An 18,336-nucleotide genomic window follows, 5' to 3' on the forward strand; every position below is an offset into this window, starting at 1 on the left:
TCAGAGGCTGGTGTTTCGCTCTCAGTCGGACGAAAGGAAGAGTGAGGCGAAGGGAGGAAGGAGGAGGGAGTAGAGGGAAGGAGAGGAGGGAAAAGGAGGAAAGGAAAGGGTAGTGAGGGAGAAGGTAAATAAAGGAGGGTAAGGAAATGGTGATATGAAAGAATAGGAGAGGAAGGAGAGAATAAGGAATGGTAAAGAATAAGAAGGAAGAAATACTGAGATAAAAGATTAAACGTAGCAATTGGAAAGAACAAGAAAGGATGGAGAGAGAAAGATACGAGGATAAGAGAGGAAAGGAAAGGATGGAGAGAGAAAGATATGAGGATAAGAGAGGAAAGGAAAGCAAAAAGAGAGAAAGATTTGAGGATAAGAGAGGAAAGGAAAGCAAAACGAGAGAAATATATAAGGATAAGAGAGGAGAGGAAAGGAAGAAGAGAGAAAGGAGGGGTAATGTATAAGCGAAAATAAATATTGAGAGAAAATAAAATGATAACAGAGTAGAATAGGAAAGAAGAGCGGAAGGAAAATGGAAACGAGGGTAGAAATATTGAGATAGGAAGATGTTATGGCGGTAGGAGATAATAGGAAATGAGAGATAAAAGGTAAAGAAAAGAAGGAAAAAAATATTGTGAGAGAAAGGAGAAGAAATGATGAAAAAATGAGAAAGGGAACCTGTTTTTAAGTTTTATAAGAAAGTGAAAGTGTAAACAAACAAAACGAAACAAAACGTAGTGATAGAGAAAGGAACGATGAAGAGGAAGGAAGACGAAATAAAGGAAGGAAGGCGGAATAAAGGAAGACGGAATAAAGGAAAAGGAATAAAGGAAAATAAAGGAAAAGGAATAAAGGAAAACGAATAAAGAAAAAGGAATAACAGAAAATAATAAAGGAAAATAAAAGAAAATAAAGGAAAATGAATAAAGGAAAATGAATAAAGAAAAAGGAATAATAGAAAATAATAAAGGAAAATAAAAGAAAATAAAGGAAAAGGAATAAAGGAAAATAAAGGAAAATGAATAAAGAAAAAGGAATAACAGAAAATAATAAAGGAAAATAAAAGAAAATAAAGGAAAAGGAATGAAGGAAAATAAAAGAAAATGAATAAAGGAAAACAAAGGAAAATTAATAAAAGAAGACGGAATAAAGGAAAAGGAATGATAGAAAATAATAAAGGAAAATAAAAGAAAATAAAGGAAACTGAATAAAGGAAATAAAGTAAAAAGGAATAAAGGAAGACGAAATAAAGTTAGTGTAAATGAAAGTAGGAAAAGAAAAATTATCACAGAGACGTCGAAAGGAGGAAAAGATGATGAGAAAAGATAAATCATACTGAGTAGGGATGAAAAATAAGAATGGGAGATGTAGGAAAAAAAGGAGAATGAGGAGAAAAGGAAGGAATGAAAGGAAGGGAAAGAGGCTGAGAGGAAATACAAAAAATAATAATAAAATTGGAAAGAGAAAAATATGAGTATGGAGAGAGAGTGAAAGGATGAGATGACAAGGAGGAAGGTAGGGAGGGAGCGAGAGAGGGAGGGAGAAAAACGGTTACAGAAGGATAGAGAGAGAGAGGTAAGGTGGACAAAGGGATAGGAATGTAGGGACAGTGGAATGGAGGGAGGCTAGGAGGGCTCAGGGAGGGAAGGAAGGGAATGGAGGGAGAAGGTAAGGGAGGAAGAGAAGGGAAGGGAGAGGAAGGGAAGGAGAGAAAGAGGTTTAGGATATGTAGGGAGAGAGAGAGGAAGAGGGAGAGAGAAGGGATGGACAGGAAGAGAGATGGACACAGGAAGTTAATGAGAGAGAGAGAGAGAGAGAGAGAGAGAGAGAGAGAGAGAGAGAGAGAGAGAGAGAGAGAGAGAGAGAGAGAGAGAGAGAGAGAGAGAGAGAGAGAGAGAGAGAGGAGAGAGATGGAGGAGGAGAGGAAGGGAGATAGATAAGGCGGAGGAAAAAGGGTGGACAAGGTTTTATGGGATAGTGGGTGGAATGTTGACGAGGTGTGTGTGTGTGTGTGCGTGTGTGTGTGTGTGTGTGTGTGTGTGTGTGTGTGTGTGTGTGGCGATGGGAATCTCTCTCTCTCTCTCTCTCTCCATTAATCATACAATCTCTCCCTCATCTTTTTTTCTCTCTCCTAAGTGGTCAGTAACCTCTCCCTTCATCCCTCTCTTCCTCCCCTTCCTTCCTTCCTCTCAAGTTTCTGTTCTGTTTTTGCTCCCTCCTTCCTTCCTTCCTTCCATTGCGTTTCCTCTCTTGTCTTCCTTTCATTCATCCTTCCTTCCTTCATTCCTTCCATTGCGTTTCCTCTCTTGTCTTCCTTTCATTCATCCTTCCTTCCTTCCTTCCTTCCTTCCTTTCATATGTCCTTCCATCATTATTTCCCCTCTTATATCCTTTTCATCCTCTTTCTTTCTCCACCTTCCTTCTTTTCTTCCTTTCCCCTCACTTTCCTACCTTCCATCCTTCCTCCATTCTTTCCTTTCCTCTCTTTTATTTTTCCTTTCCTTCTCACACTAAATCTTTCCTTTCTTCTGATCTTTCTTCCTTTCCACCTTCCTTCTCTGTCCTACCTTCCATTCTCCATCGTTTCTTATTTTTCTCTCTCCTTACCGTCCATCTCCCCTTTTTTCCTTCCTTCCTTCCTTCCCACTTTCCCACACTCCTTCCTTCCTTCCCACCTTCCCTCTCACTCTCCTTCCGCTCTTCCGTAGCTACCCAACCACAACAGACAGCTTTTTAGAACAACAACAAAAGCAGCGACAAAAACAATACATTATCATGGTTATTTTTTCCCTGTATTTCCTACCTGAGAGCTTTGTTGATGTCTACGTTCTCAGGGTTTCGATGGTTCAATTTCCTCTCTTTTTATCATTTATTTTTAAGGGATCGAGAAAAAAAAGGTTTAGGGTCATATTTTAAAACATTTCGTCGCCCAAGTTCACATATTTGACAAGGCTTTCATATGAGTTAAGGGCATTTCCAGGAGTAGTTTTATGGCACTGGTGATAGTTTGACCATTCCTCTGTAGCATGAGCCTAAAGGAACACTCATTAGAACCCGACTGATCCTTTCTTTGACCTTTAGAAATAGTTGATGTGAGAAACGAGTTTATTAAAATACCGCCCTACGCTCGTCGTTTGTTTTCCCGAGCAGCGTTAAAAAAGGTGTTTGAAGGTGATCCGGTGTGGCTTGTTGTGGCATCGGAACCTAAGCTAATAATATGTATGGTGTCCTTGTATCCTGTATGTACTTAAACTTGATTCGTGGTGAGCCAGCAGCAACAGCCTTATTATGTCCAATTTAGCCTTCGTAACCCAACTTGTTTATACATTATACATACACACATACAAACATACACATACATATATTCTACACGCCGTCATTTACTCTATCATTTGTTCATACATTATACATACACACAAACAAACATACACATACATATATTCTACACGCCGTCATTTACTCTATCATTTGTTCATACATTATACATTCACACAAACAAACATACACATACATATATTCTACACGCTGTCATTTACTCTATCATTTGTTCATACATTATACATACACACATACAAACATACACATACATATATTCTACACGCCGTCATTTACTCTATCATTTGTTCATACATTATACATACACACAAACAAACATACACATACATATATTCTACACGCCGTCATTTACTCTATCATTTGTTCATACATTATACATACACACAAACAAACATACACATGCATATATTCTACACACCGTCATATTTTCTATCATTTGTTTATCCAGCCAACCATACCTGTACTTACCTGCCAGTCTACCTAACAACCTTCCTACCTTCCTAACTACCTTCCTACCGTACATACGCATACATACTGCCACACGTTCATCCACCCTTCCATCTATTCATCCATACCTACCTACCTATCTACCTACCTACATACATACATACATACTGCCACACTCTCCTCCACCCTTCCAGCTACTTATCCATCCCTACGTGCCTACCTACATACATATACATATATACACACATACATACACACATACGCACACATACAAGTACATTTACACAGTAGCCGGAGATACGCTGCCTAGCCACCAACCTACACGCCCATTAACCCCGCAACAGGTAAAAACACACGTACGTACACACACACACACACACACACACACACACACACACACACACACACACACACACACACACACACAGGTTTTTGCTCCACGTAGGAAGAGGAAAGAGGAAAAGAAGAGGAAAGATCTCACGGATTTTCTCTTCCCGTGACCAAACCCGTGAGAGAGAGAGAGAGAGAGAGAGAGAGAGAGAGAGAGAGAGAGAGAGAGAGAAAGGGGAGCAAGCAAGCAAATACGTAAACAAACAAACAAATAAACAAACACAAATATAAGTAGACAGACTGGCAAGCAGACAGACAGACAAAGAAACAGACGGCCAGGCAATCATATAGTCCGACAGAAAAACACAGACAGACAGACAGACAGACAGATAGACAGACGGGCACAGAGACAGACAGACAGACAGACGGGCACAGAGACAGACAGACAGACAGACGGGCACAGAGACAGACAGACAGACAGACGGGCACAGAGACAGACAGACAGACAGACGGGCACAGAGACAGACAGACAGACAGACGGGCACAGAGACAGACAGACAGACAGACGGGCACAGAGACAGACAGACAGACAGACGGCTAGGCAGACAGACATACGCAGACAAGCAAATAAGTGTGTGTGTGTGTGTGTGTGTGTGTGTGTGTGTGTGTGTGTGTGTGTGTGTGTGTGTGTGTTATTCGAGCCATAATCAGGTTCAAGGACAGAGAAATCAGTTCTGTTCTTCTCTAGCGAAGGAAGAGAATATTGATAAAGAAGAGAGAGAAGTACCACGAATCAATAGAAGAGAAAATAATTGAAAAGAAAGAAAGGAAATGTGAAAAGTAAGGGGGAGGAGGAGATAAGAACATAAGAACATAAGAACGTAAGGAGTCTGCAAGAGGCCGGTTATAGATAGTAGAATGGAAGAATGGATTGAATAAAAGGAGAAAGAAGGAAAGAGAGATATGGCCTCAGGAGCGTATAAAGAACAAGTAACATCATTAGGGAAAGAAGAAGGGAGGAGAACGAGGAACGGGAGTAAGAAAAAGAGTGGAACAAGGTGGAAGAGGCAACAATGAAAAGGGTATGTATATATAATAAGAAAACAAAAAGGATCGAAGAGAATCATAGAAAACTGAATAAGAAAATGGATTAAGAAAGAAGAATGAATATGAGAAGGAGAAGGAGGAAGGATTACAATAGGGAAGCTGAGAGGGAAGATAAGACAAAGGGGGGAAGCAAAAGATTATGAGAAGGAAATCAAATAAGAAAGAGTGAAGACCAAAAGGGCGAAGAAAAGAGATTGAAAAGAAATCTAAGGAAGGAAAAAGGATAAGAGATTGAAATTGAATAAATATAAGGAGAAAGGAAGAGGGAAAGAAGGAGCCGGGGAAAAATAAGGAGACAAGAAAAGAGAAGGAAAAATAGTACAAAAAAAAGATAAGACAAATGAAAGGAAAGGAGAAATATAGAAGAGAAGAAAAAGAAATGAAAGCACAAGGAGGGTAAAAGAATAAAATAAAATAAAAAGAAAAGACAGGAAAAAAGTACAAGATAATATAAGGGAAGGCAGAGGAGAAAAATAAGAAGGAAAGAAAAGGAAAAGGAGGAGAAAAACAAGGCAAGAGAAGAAGAAATAAGGGAAAGAATGAGGAAAAAGAAAGGATAGAGGGAAGAAAAGGAAAAGGAGAAGAAGAAATAAGGGAAAGAATGAGGGAAAAGAAAGGATAGAGGGAAGAAAAGGAAAAGGAGGAGAAGAAGAAATAAAGGAAAGAATGAGGGAAAAGAAAGGATAGAGGGAAGAAAAGGAAAAGGAGGAGAAAAACAAGGTAAGAAAAGGAGAAATAAAGGAAAGAATGAGGGAAAAGAAAGAATAGAGGGAAGAAAAGGAAAAGGAGGAGAAGAAGAAATAAGGGAAAGAATGAGGGAAAAGAAAGAATAGAGGGAAGAAAAGGAAAAGGAAGAGAAGAAGAAATAAAGGAAAGAATGAGGTAAAGAATAAGAAGGGAAAAGAAAGCATATGCGGAAAGAAAAAGTACACGAGAAAAAAAGAAAACGGAGGAAAGAAAGAGCCCGAAAAGGAAGCTGAGTAAAGATAAAGCCTTGTCCTGAGACCATGAAGAGACAAGGAAGGACGAATGGGAGTGACAAGGTGCGGCATAGAAAACGAGAGTCAAGTTCACAGGTATTTAGAGCGTCGCCTGTTTGTGTGTGTTTGGCGAGGCGTGAAGGGCCGAAGGCTGGCGGCGGGCAGGGAGGAGCAATTGATGGATGATACGAAGAGAGGAGGAGAGGGACAAGGAAGGAAGGGCAGGGAGGAACAACTGATGGATAATACGAAGAGAGGAGGAGAGGGACGAGGAAGGAAGGGCAGGGAGGAACAACTGATGGATGATACGAAGAGAGGAGGAGAGGGACAAGGCGGAGAGGGTAAGGAGTACAAAGAGAAGGAAAGGAATAAAAGGATAAGGGAAAAGAGACATCCGAAGAAGAGAAAAAGGAGGGGAAAGAGTAAGAACGAAAAGAGAAGAAAAAGATTAAGAAGAGAGTTAAAAGGTGGACAAGGAAAGGAATGAAAGAATAAGGGAAAGAAGACATACGAAGAGGAGAGGAGAAAAAGGAGGAGAATGAGTAAGAACGAGAAGAGAAGAAAATGATTAAGAGGAGAGGGAAAAGGTGAAGGAAAGGAGTACTAAGAGAAGGAAAGGAATGAAAGAATAAGAGAAAGAAGACATACGAAGAGGAGAAAAAGTAAGAGAAAAAGTAAGAGAGGAGAGGAGAAAAATTAAGAAGAGAAGGAAAACTATGTTCTCTGATACTTTGCTCTGCCTTGCTACCACGTCAAGTTTTTGTTGCGTACTCTTAATAGAAACTTTTTTTTTTTTGAGGGTCATGATGAAACATATGTTGGTGAAGGTTATTTCCTGGTGCTTTCTCATTGTTTTGTTTTCGTGATAGATAAATAGATAGAGAATTAGATAGGCAGGTAGAGACAGGTAGACTGATAGATAAAGAAAGTGTGTGTGTACGTGTGTTTGTGTGTTTAATTGTTATCAGTATGCTTAGTTTGTTCTATTGTTTGTTGTTATTGTTCATTCTAGTCTGGGTAAGTTATCCTTGTGTGTGTGTGTGTGTGTGTGTGTGTGTGTGTGTGTGTGTGTGTAGAGGTGTTTAAATCTCATCTTCATGCTCAGTGTGTTGTTATTGAGCATTCCCGCGGCGTGTGTGTGTGTCTGTCCGCCTCGTGCTTTGGTTGGGCTAGCCTTGTTATGTATAGCTGTGATCACCGCCTTGGCAGCTGTTGTTTGGCTCCACTCGCGGCCGACTTGTGATCACCTGCGTTGGTTGAATGAGTAGGATTGGTTACCTTGAGTTAAGTGTCTGTTAGTTTATTTATTTTTTTTTATTGTTTTTTAGTTACTAGCCTTCGGGTTTTTTTTTTGGTGTTTGTGTGGGTGGGTGTTTTTCCTCCATATAAATCTTAAAGAAAAATTTTCTGAGGAAAATACGTAGAGTGAACCGATGTTTTATGAGGGAGAGGACTGCCTATGCTCCTTTCATTTATTTATGTTGCTATTAAACCTTTAAAATAACAATGGGAACAAGAACAACTGCAATAACTACAACTTATACTACTATTGATACTACTACTACTACTACTACTACTAGAACATAAGAACATAGGAGTCTGCAAGAGGCCGGTAGGCCTGTACAAGGCAGCTCCTTTGAACCTAAGCTCCCGTGAATCTAATCCCACCTAATATCACTGTCCATGAATAATATTTATCTAATCTATTTTTGAATGTGACAATTGTATTGGCACTCACCACATGACTGCTAAGCCTATTCCACTCATCCACCACTCTGTTAGTAAACCAATTTTTGCCTATGTCCCTGTTGAATCTGAATTTATCCAGTTTAAACCCATTACTACGTATCCTACCCGGTTCTCTTACCAACAAAACCTTATGAATATCCCCCTTACTACTACTACTACTACTACTACTAATACTAATACTACTATTGTCCTTCATTTTCCATCCTTCCATCACGTTGCTGGGTTGGGTGTGAGAAAGTGATATGGGGGAGGGAGAAGGGAGGGTAGAGGGAAGGAATAGGGGAGAGAGGAAGGAAGAGGGGAGGGGGAGGGGAGGAAGGTGTCCTGTTTACCTTGCTAGGCCTGTCCTCTCCTTCTCCTCCTCCTCCTCCTCCTACTCCCGTACCCTGTAACTCCATATCTTACAAGGTTATCGTCTCTGCTTGTTTCTGTCTGTCTGTCTTTCTGTCCGTCTGTCTGTCTGTCTGTCCTGTATCCTCGTACCCACCCCCCGTTGTTTGCTTGTTTGTTTGTTTGCTCATGTGTGTGTGTGTGTGTGTGTGTGTGTGTGTGTGTGTGTGTGTGTGTGTGTGTGTGTGTGTGTGTGTGTGTGTGCCTCTCGTTTCATCCTTTAATTACTTTTGTGTTTATATACTTCCTTGCTATTGTTGTTGTTATTATTACTGTTATTATGTGTAATGTGTTATCCTGTAGCCTTGTCCTTCGTCCTTGTTGCGCTACGGAGGTGCTACGTGTATCCCGTCGACTCTTATTTGTTTGTCTAGCTAAGGAGATAATGTTGGTGGGTAGTTTAGTTTTTTGGCCACTCTGTAATCTTTTTAGAAGCAGCAAATAGCGGGCTTTTTTTTTCATTATTGTTTCTTTTTTTGTGTGCCCTTGAGCTGTCTCCTCTGCTGTAAAAAAATAAGTTCTTCACATTCTTTATCTTCTTAATGAGTTAGTTTTGTTTCCTATTTAGTGTGATTTTCCATTATCTTTCTCTTTTACCTCCTCTTAATTCCTCCTCCCTTTAGTTCCTCCCTCCTTCACTTCCCCCTTCTTAATGCGTTAGTTTGGCTCGGTATTTATTTAGATTCCTCAGACTCCTTCTTTTCTTTTCTCCTCCTTTTAGTAGTTTGAGGTTTCGTGATATTCTGATCGATTTTTTTTATCTGGCCTCTAATTTACTTTCTCCCCTTGTTCTCGGGCTTTCGAAAACAGACACGGCATTCCTTTATCTCACTCTCTCTGTCTCTGTCTGTCTTTCCCATCCCGTGGAGATAAAAAGTTGTGGTCTCATCCTTTTCTATTAATTTATTTTTTCCCTGGTGAGCCTTTCCTTGCCTGTCTCACTTTCTCTTTCTTTCTCTCTGTCTGTCCCTCATTTTTTCACACCCACTCTCTTTTTTGTCTCACTTTCTCTTTCTTTCTCTCTGTCTGTCCCTCATTTTTTCACACCCACTCTCTTTTTTGTCTCACTTTCTCTCTATTCTTCTCGTTTTTTCCACATTCTCTCTCACATTCTCTGTCTCACTCTTTTTCTCTGTTTGTGTCCCTCTTTTTCACACTTTTCTCTAACGTTCACTCTTTCTCTCTTTATGTCCCTCTTTTTCTCTCTCTCTCTCTCTCTCTCTCTCTCTCTCTCTCTCTCTCTCTCTCACACACACACACACACACACACACACACACACACACACACACACTTCTTATCCCTCTCACTCTTCCTACTCGTTTTTCTCCTCACCCTTTTCTTCTCAGTCCTCCATAACCTCTTGCGAAACCTGTTATATCCTCCTCCTTCTCCTCCTCCTCCTCTTAATATTCCGTACTCAGTCAGATTTGCACAAAATTTCAGCTTGGTCGGATAGATGGGAAATGCCCTTTAACGTAGACAAGTGCCAAGTCCTTCAAGTTAGAACAAGAAATAAGAAGTTCGATTACGAAATGCGCGGCCTCAAACTCAAAAGCGTTCAATGCCTCAAGGACTTGGTGGTCAAAATCGCGTCAAACCTCAAATTCTCACAGCAACTCATTGATGCAGCAAATAAAGCGTACAGAATGTTGAGCTTCATTAAAAGAAACTTTTGTTTCAAGAATAAAGATGTAATACTTCCACTCTACAATAGTTTAGTCAAACCCCACTTGGAATATGCGGTACAGTTTTGGTCTCCCCACCATACAAAGGACATTGCTAAATTAGAAGGTGTTCAGTGTCAGGCAACAAAAATGATCCCTTCCTTGCGCAACAAATCTTACGAAGAAAGGCTTTCCACCCTTGACATGTTCTCTCTTGAGAAACGTCGCCTCCGAGGAAAACTGATCGAATGTTTTGAAATACTTAATGGTTTCACGAATGTAGACAGATCAAAATTATTTATGATCGATGACACTTTGCGAACGAGGAACAATGGCATAAAACTCAAATGTAGACAAGTAAATTCAGACTGCACCAAATTTTTCTTCACCAACGTTGTAGTGCGAGAATGGAATAAGCTCCCACCTTCAATGGTCCAGTGTAACACGATTGACTCCTTTAAAAACAAGCTCGACCGTCACTTCCTTGAACTTAATATTAACTAGAGTTGAAATGCAACGTTTTGGAGCCATCTGATTAATGTAGAGTCACTTAGAATTATGGACAGACGGCCTAGTCTGGACCTTGGGGCTTGTGTGGTCTGATTTTCTATGTAAATCTTCTACTTTTATTTCAGTTCGACTCCACACCCTCCCCCTTCACCCCCCCATCTCTCTCTCTCTCTCTCTCTCTCTCTCTCTCTCTCTCTCTCTCTCTCTCCAACTCCTTCCCCTCCTAATATCCCCAAACTTTCCCTACCTTTTTCTACCTCCTCTTCCCTTTTCCTTTTTCTCCTTCCTCCTCCTCCTCCCTTTCAAATCCTTCCTTTCCACTCTCTCCTCTCTTTGACCCGATCTTCCTCTCCTTTCAATACATTCTTCCTTTTCTCTTTCATTCCCTCTTCTACTTCTTCCTCTTCCTCCCTTTCCACCCCTTCCTTCCTTTCCTGTCTCATTTCCTCTTCCTCCTTCTACCTTTCCACTTCTTTCTTTCCATCCCTTCCCATTTCCTCTTCTACCTCCTCCACCTCCTCTTCCACTTCTTCCTTTCCTTTACCATTTCATTCTTTTATCTTCTCAATATCCTTCTCCCCTTCCACTCCTACCTTCCTTTCCCATATCATTCTTTCATCTCCTTTTCTTCCATCTTCATCTCTCTTCCACCCTCCCGATCCCCTCCCCCCCTCTTCCTTCACCTTTTCATTCCACTCTCCCTGAATTCCTCTCCACCCAGTTCATTATATTGGGAGCAAGTTTCTATCTCCCTCCTCCCTCCCGTCCCTCTCTCTCTCCCTCCCTCCCAAATGTAACTGGTCAGAAGGTCATATTTTGATACCATGACCTAATTATTGTTATTCTTATTGCTATTATTATTATTATTATTATTATTATTATTATTATTATTATTATTATTATTATTATTGTTATTATTATTGTGATTAGAGATATTACAAATGGATGTCTTTATATTGGTTGTATATTTTGTTGTGGTGATTCTAATAAGTATGGTAATAGTAGTAGTAGTAGTAGTAGTAGTAGTAGTAGTAGTAGTAGTAGTAGTAGTAACACCAGCATCATCATCACTACTAATAACACACACACACACACACACACACACACACACACACACACACACACACACACACACACACACACACACACACACACACACACACACACACACGACCTTGGCCACTCCCCAATCACTCACACCCCTCACCCAGTACGCCACCCGGCACCACCATCCACCAGCAAGCCCATCCACAGACACACTCATCCACCCATCCGGTCACCCACACACCCTCACATTCGTCCCCTGTAAAGACAATCACTCCCTTACTCACCCACCCAATCAGTCACTCCCTTACCCACCCACTCATCCACCCAGTCACTCACCTACCGCCCCAGTCATCCACCCACTCAGTCACTCATCCTCCTCCCCATTCCTCCACTCACTCACTCACCTTCCTCCCCACTCACCCACCTTTTTGTCATCCACCATCCTCCCACTTATTCACTCAACTTCCTTCTCACCCACTTACGTACTCAGTCACCTTCTTCCCCACTCATCCACGACCCAGTATCCCACTCACCCACTCATCCACTCACCCAGTCACGTGTCTCTAAACCAGTCACTCAAGCATATCAAAACCCATTATGTACCCGTACCCACCCGTCCAGACACACCTGTACACACACACACACACACACACACACACACAGATTGCTATATAGATAATGAGAGAGAGAGAGAGAGAGAGAGAGAGAGTATAGGGGCGTTGTATCGGTACATTAGACTGACCAAGGGCGGAACACGCAAAAAAGTCACCCTTGAAATGTTACTTTGGCTAAGAAAAAAAACCCAAAGAAAACTAGAAAGCGAAAAGGAAGCGTCAGTTCTTAATTACAGAGACATGGTCAACCGTCTATAGATACTCTCTCTCTCTCTCTCTCTCTCTCTCTCTCTCTCTCTCTCTCTCTCTCTCTCTCTCTCTCTCGGCGGGAAAGAGAGGAGGTAACCCAGATCGCGTGAGAGTTAGCGAGAAAGTCAGCAGTCAGCAATGCGTTACGAGTGTGTGTGTGTGTGTGTGTGTGTGTGTGTGTGTGTGTGTGTGTGTGTACTTTCAAAACTTTAACTCTCTCTCTACTCTCCTTTTTGTGGCTCAGTATTCTTTCTGTTTCTATCTTCTATTCTTTCGGTTTATCTGTCTATTCATATCTTTTTTTTTCCTTTTTCCTTCTCTCTCTCTCTCTCTCTATCTTTTTTCATATCTCTCTCTCTCTCTCTCTCTCTCTCTCTCTCTCTCTCTCTCTCTCTCTCTCTCTCTCTCTCTCTCTCTCTCTCTCTCTCTCTCTCTCTCTCTCTCTCTCTCTCTCTCTCTCTCTCAGGTGTAGGAAGACGTGTGAACAACAACAAACAAACACCTATACATCATTCTTACAGGTGAACTAAAGGCGAGGTTCGGACGAAGAGTGGTTAGCCTTGAACGCCTCACCTTCTCTCGTCCTCCTCCTCCTCCTCCTCCTCCTCCTCCTCCTCTTTTAGTATTCCTTTCCATTCTTCATCTTACGTGTGTCCAATCTTGGTTCCTCCTCACATCCTCTTCCTATTCTCGTTCCTCCTCTCGCATATTGATCTCCTTTAGTCCTTTCCACCTTTCCTTTCTCATACCCACACTCTTTCACTCTCTTTCTCTCTCCCTTTCATTTGTTTTGTTTGTTTCTCTGTCTTTGTTTACTGTTTTGTAGGTGTGTCTTCCGGTGCATGTGTCATATCTCTTTTTATTTTGTCTATTTTTATTCTCTTGGTCATTCATGTTTTGTTTCGTTCGGTAATATATTCCTCTTTCCTTCCTCCTCCTTTCTTTGTTGGCTTCTAATTCGTCCTTCACTTTCTCATTCAGCTGCCTCATCCTCCCTTGCATTCATTCCCCACGCCTTAATCCCACCTGCTTTGTATATTATTGGTCTGTTAGTTAATCATGTTTTGTTTCATTCAGTAATATATTCCTCTTTCCTTCTTCCTTTCTTTGTTGGCTTCTAATTCGTCCTTCACTTTCTCATTCAGCTGCCTCATCCTCCCTTGCATTCATTCCTCACGCCTTAATCCCACCTGCTTTGTATATTATTGGTCTGTTAGTTAATCATGTTTTGTTTCGTTCGGTAATATATTCATCTCTCCTTCCTCCTTTCTTTGTTGGCTTCTAATTCGTCCTTCACTCTCTCATTCAGCTGCTTCATCCTCCCTTGCATTCATTCCTCACGCCTTTATCCCACCTTCTTTGTATATTATTGGTCTGTTAGTTAATCATGTTTTGTTTCATTCAGTAATATATTCCTCTTTCTTTCCTTCTTATTCGTCCTTCAGTTTCTCATTCACTGCCTCCTTCACTGCATTCCTCAGCCCTTAATCCCACCTGCTTTGTATATTTTTGGTCTGTTATTTACTCATACTTTGTTTCATTCAGTAATATATTCCTCTTTCTTTCCTTCTTATTCGTCCTTCAGTTTCTCATTCACTGCGTCCTTCACTGCATTCCTCAGCCCTTAATCCCGCCCGCTTTGTATATTTTTGGTCTGTTATTTACTCATATTTTGTTTCATTCAGTAAATCATTCCTCTTTCTTTCCTTCCTTTTTTTTTTGTCTTCTTGTTTTGTCCTTCAGTTTCTCCTTCACTCATTCCTCACGCCTTAATCCCACCTGCCGCTTTTCTCTTCCTGCTTATCGCTTTGTTGTATCTCAAGCCGATGTCATTTCCTTCCCCTCCTCCTCCTCTTCTTTTAATTATTCCTACTAATCCTTCATCTCTCCTCCCTCCACCTCTTCCTTTTCCCTCTAATCCTGCTTCTCCCCCTCCCACTCCGCCTCCTGTTCCCTCTAATCTTCCTTCTTCCTCCTCCTCCTTTTGTTGGTTCTCTTCTTCTTCATCATCACTTGGTTATTATCCTTTCTTTTCTTCATCTATCTTTCCTTAATGTTCGTTTTGCTTAATTCTTTCATTATCCTCAAACTCCCCCTTGTCCTGTTTCCGTTCCTTCTCCTCTTCTTCCTCTTCTTCTTTCATCTCCTCCACCTCTTCCTTCTCCAGCTCTTTCTAGTTCTTCTAATACTTCATATTCTTCATCTCCTCCACACCCCCGCCCCCTCCCCCCCCTCCTGCTCTTCCCCTTCATATTTACTCTTGCACCATCCGCGTTTTTCCCAACAAATTCTTCCTATTTTCTCATGTAGTCTTCGTCAGTAATTCATATTTCTTTCATCTAATTCCTTCATTTTCCTGTTGCTCCTCCTCCTCCTGCTTATAATCTTCTCCCCGTTCTCCTCCTCCACTTCCTCCAACACCACTAACAAGCTGAACACACCCAAAACACGCGACATAATTTCCCCCAAAACAGTCGAACAAAAAACAGGCGGTGAGCGCAAGGTCGTGAAAGTGTAAACATTGGCCCTTGACGACGCCAGGCTGGTGTTCCTATTGATGTATTCGCGTCAGGTTCAGCGTTTTCACGAGCTTTTGCAAGAATATTTGTAGGCACTTCTTCTCTTCTTTTTATATTTCTTGTTCACTTTTTTGTTGTTATTCATAGCCATCCTTGTTTTACTAGATATATCTACTCCCTGTTTTTGTTCTTGTTGTTGTTCTTCATTTTCATCTTTATTCTTTTTCTCTTATTTTTCTTTTGTTCTCCACCTCCTCTTCTTTTTCTTCTTTGTCCTGCTTGTCCTCCTCATTTTCTTCGTCTTCCTCTTCCTCCTCCTCCTTCTCCTCTTTCTTAGTTCGAGCAATAATACTGGACTGGTATCATGTATATAACTTACTACTTTTTTCGCCTGCCTCTCATTCTCCCTGTTCTACTTATATTCTTGTTTTTGTTCATGTATTATTCTTCCTGCTTCTGATCGTGTTCTTGCTCTTCTTTTTTTCTGATCCATCTTGTAGTTCGTCCTCTATTTTTATTCTGCTTCTCGTTTCTCAAGTTCTTCTGGCACTTCTTCGTCTCCTTCTTTATTTTCTTGTTTTCTTCATATCATTTATTTTAAGTTTGCTTTTCTTCCTAATGTTTTTCTTTTTTTTTTCTTTTTTTCTCCTCCTCCTCCGTCTAGTATAAAGTTAAAGAAGTCAAATGTTGCATAGATAGGCCTGATGATGATAGGGGTTTCGATTGCAATAGCACGGATAGTTGTTGTGTTGGTTGTGGTGGTGGGGGTGGTAGTGGTTGTGGTGGTGGGGGTGGTAGTGGTTGTGGTGGTGGTGGTGGTGGTGGTGGTGATGGTAGTGGAAGTGGTGGTGGTGATGGGTGTGATGGTGGTGTTGCAACCAACGCCCAATTGGCATCACAAACAAGACAAAATTTAGCTTTACGTGATGACATCCGGAGTGCACACACACACACACACACACACACACACACACACACACACACACACACACACACACACACACACACACACACACACATTCCTGCCCTGTAGTTCTAACCGGCAAATACTTTATTTTTTTTACCAGAATGAAGGAGGAAGATGAAGATAAGGAAGAGGAGGATGAACGAGAAAGACGAAGAAGGAAAGGAGGTGGGAGAAGGGAGAGAAGAGCAAGATAGAGGTAAGGAGAGTGATTGAACTTATACAAGGAAAATACGTTACAAAGGAGGAGGAGGAGGAGGAGGAGGAGTTAGAGGTGGAGAAAGGTGAAAATGGTTTGGAAGAGGAAAGGAGGAGGAGGAGGAGGAGGAGGGGGTGAATGAGGAGGAGTTAGAGGTGGAGAAAGGTGAAAATGGTTTGGAAGAGGAGGAGGAGGAGGAGGAGGAAGAAGAAGAGGAGGAGGTTCATGACATCACCGACATTGAAAACTGAAGGCACGAAGTTCTTATGACCTTACGTGTGTGTGTGTGTGTGTGTGTGTGTGTGTGTGTGTGTGTGTGTGTGTGTGTGTGTGTGTGTGTGTGTGTGTGTGTGTGTGTGTGTGTGTGTGTGTGTGTGTGTGTGTGTGTGTGTGTGTGTGTGTGTGTGTGTGTGTGTGTGTGTGTGTGTGTGTGTGTGTCTACATTCGTACCCGCCTTGTGTGTGCACGAGTCCACAAGGACGAACCTTCATATGTGTGCGTCCATTATGTATGTGTGAAGGGTATGGACTGTTTTGTGATTCGGAAGAGGATGAGGATGATGATGATGATGATGATGAGGAGGAGGAGGAGGAGGGATACGATGAAGAAACGAAACAAAAGCAAGACAAAGGTAAACAATGAAAACGAAAAATGAAAAAAGAATAAAGAAGAAAAATAAGAAACGAAAACAGTATGGAAAGGAGGAGGAATATGAATATGAATAAAAAAAAATAAGAAAAGAATAAAAAGTAAAAAAGAAAGAGAATAAAGAAGAAACATAAGTGGATGAAGAGGAGAAGGAGGAGGAAGAAGAAGAAGAAGAACAGAAACAAAAGCAAGAGGCAGATAAAAACAACGATAAAGAAGAAAACATAGAGAAAGAAGAAAATAAAGAAGAAAAATATATAAGAGGAACAATAGAGAAAGAAGGAAAAAGAAAAGAAAGAAACAAGAAAAAAAAGAAAAACAAGAAGTAAAAAGAAAGGAATGAACAAGAGAGAAGAAAATAAAGAAGAAACATAAGTAGGAAAAAGAGGAGGAGAAGGAGGAGGAGGAGGAGGAGGAGGAAGAGGAGGAGTCGCAGTGTAGGAAGACGACTGGAAAGGAGGGAAGTTGGATATGTAGGAGGGAAGGAGTGAAAGTAATCGAGAAGAGAGAGAGAGAGAGAGAGAGAGAGAGAGTCTAACAAAGACTATGTGGGCTCATCCGGTGGTGAATTTAACACACACACACACACACACACACACACACACACACACACACACACAGGATGCAGGCGGTTTAAGGGACTGAGTCAGGGGTCATCTGCCTGGGCGGAAATTTCAGCTTCTTCAGGAGGGTCCGCCGGAACTCTCTCTCTCTCTCTCTCTCTCTCTCTCTCTCTCTCTCTCTCTCTCTCTCTCTCTCTCTCTCTCTCTCTCTCTCTCTCTCTCTCTCTCTCTCTCTCTCTCTCTCTCTCTCTCTCTCTCTCTCTCTCTCTCTCTCTCTCTCTCTCTCTCTCTCTCTCTCTCTCTCTCTCTCTCTCTCTCTCTCTCTCTCTCTCTCTCTCTCTCTCTCTCTCTCTCTCTCTCTCTCTCTCTCTCTCTCTCTCTCTCTCTCTCTCTCTCTCTCTCTCTCTCTCTCTCTCTCTCTCTCTCTCTCTCTCTCTCTCTCTCTCTCTCAGTCACTCTTACAACAGAAACACATCACATCACAAAACATCATAAATCATCTAACATATATAATAAAAAAGTAACACAACACAGATAAAACAAAACAACACAAGCGCTGATAAAGTACAAGAAAAAATCCATTGAGACATCGCAGTTTGAGGACAAGAAGCGTACCACACACCGCAACACACAAGCCATTCACAGCAACACACAAGACCAAGCCAGCAAGCAAGTCAAGCCATACACAGAACGAAAAACGGGAAAAATAGCAGAGATATACGTACTTTTCCTACCTTGTATCCACCTTTCGTTCCTGTCCCTCCTCCCATCTTGACCACCTCTTCTTTTACCTCCTCTTAGCACACAATCTCTCTTAAAAACCTTCACGAATACAATCCTTAAGAGCACTGTAGGTTCTAATGTTCCGGTCACTTTATAGCACAGCGTAGGAAGTGTGAGGGAGGGAGGGGCAGCGGTAGCGTAGAAGGGTTGTCTTGGCGGTGAGGGAGAGGCGACCAACCCACACAACGGCCGCTGACTGACTGACTGCCGCTCGGTTACTTGTTGGCTCCGGGTCTTCTCTG

At 41.5% G+C, this 18,336-nt stretch overlaps 1 protein-coding gene across 4 annotated transcripts in view; it reads right to left on the bottom strand.

Annotated features, from left to right (window-relative positions):
* Positions 1-18,336, bottom strand: part of LOC127006572 (uncharacterized) — an 85,726-nt gene extending 67,390 nt beyond the window's left edge. For 2 of the 4 annotated variants that reach the window (XM_050876574.1, XM_050876573.1), the window contains exon 1: positions 18,046-18,336. In XM_050876574.1, coding sequence (XP_050732531.1) covers positions 18,046-18,081 — 36 coding nt within the window. In that variant the 5' untranslated portion in view covers positions 18,082-18,336. Of the gene's footprint in view, positions 1-18,036 lie in introns of all 4 variants that reach the window. The other 2 variants (XM_050876572.1, XM_050876571.1) reach the window with 1 other exon arrangement.

Source organism: Eriocheir sinensis, chromosome 33 (genome assembly GCF_024679095.1).
Source record: "Eriocheir sinensis breed Jianghai 21 chromosome 33, ASM2467909v1, whole genome shotgun sequence".
NCBI lineage: Eukaryota > Metazoa > Arthropoda > Malacostraca > Decapoda > Varunidae > Eriocheir > Eriocheir sinensis.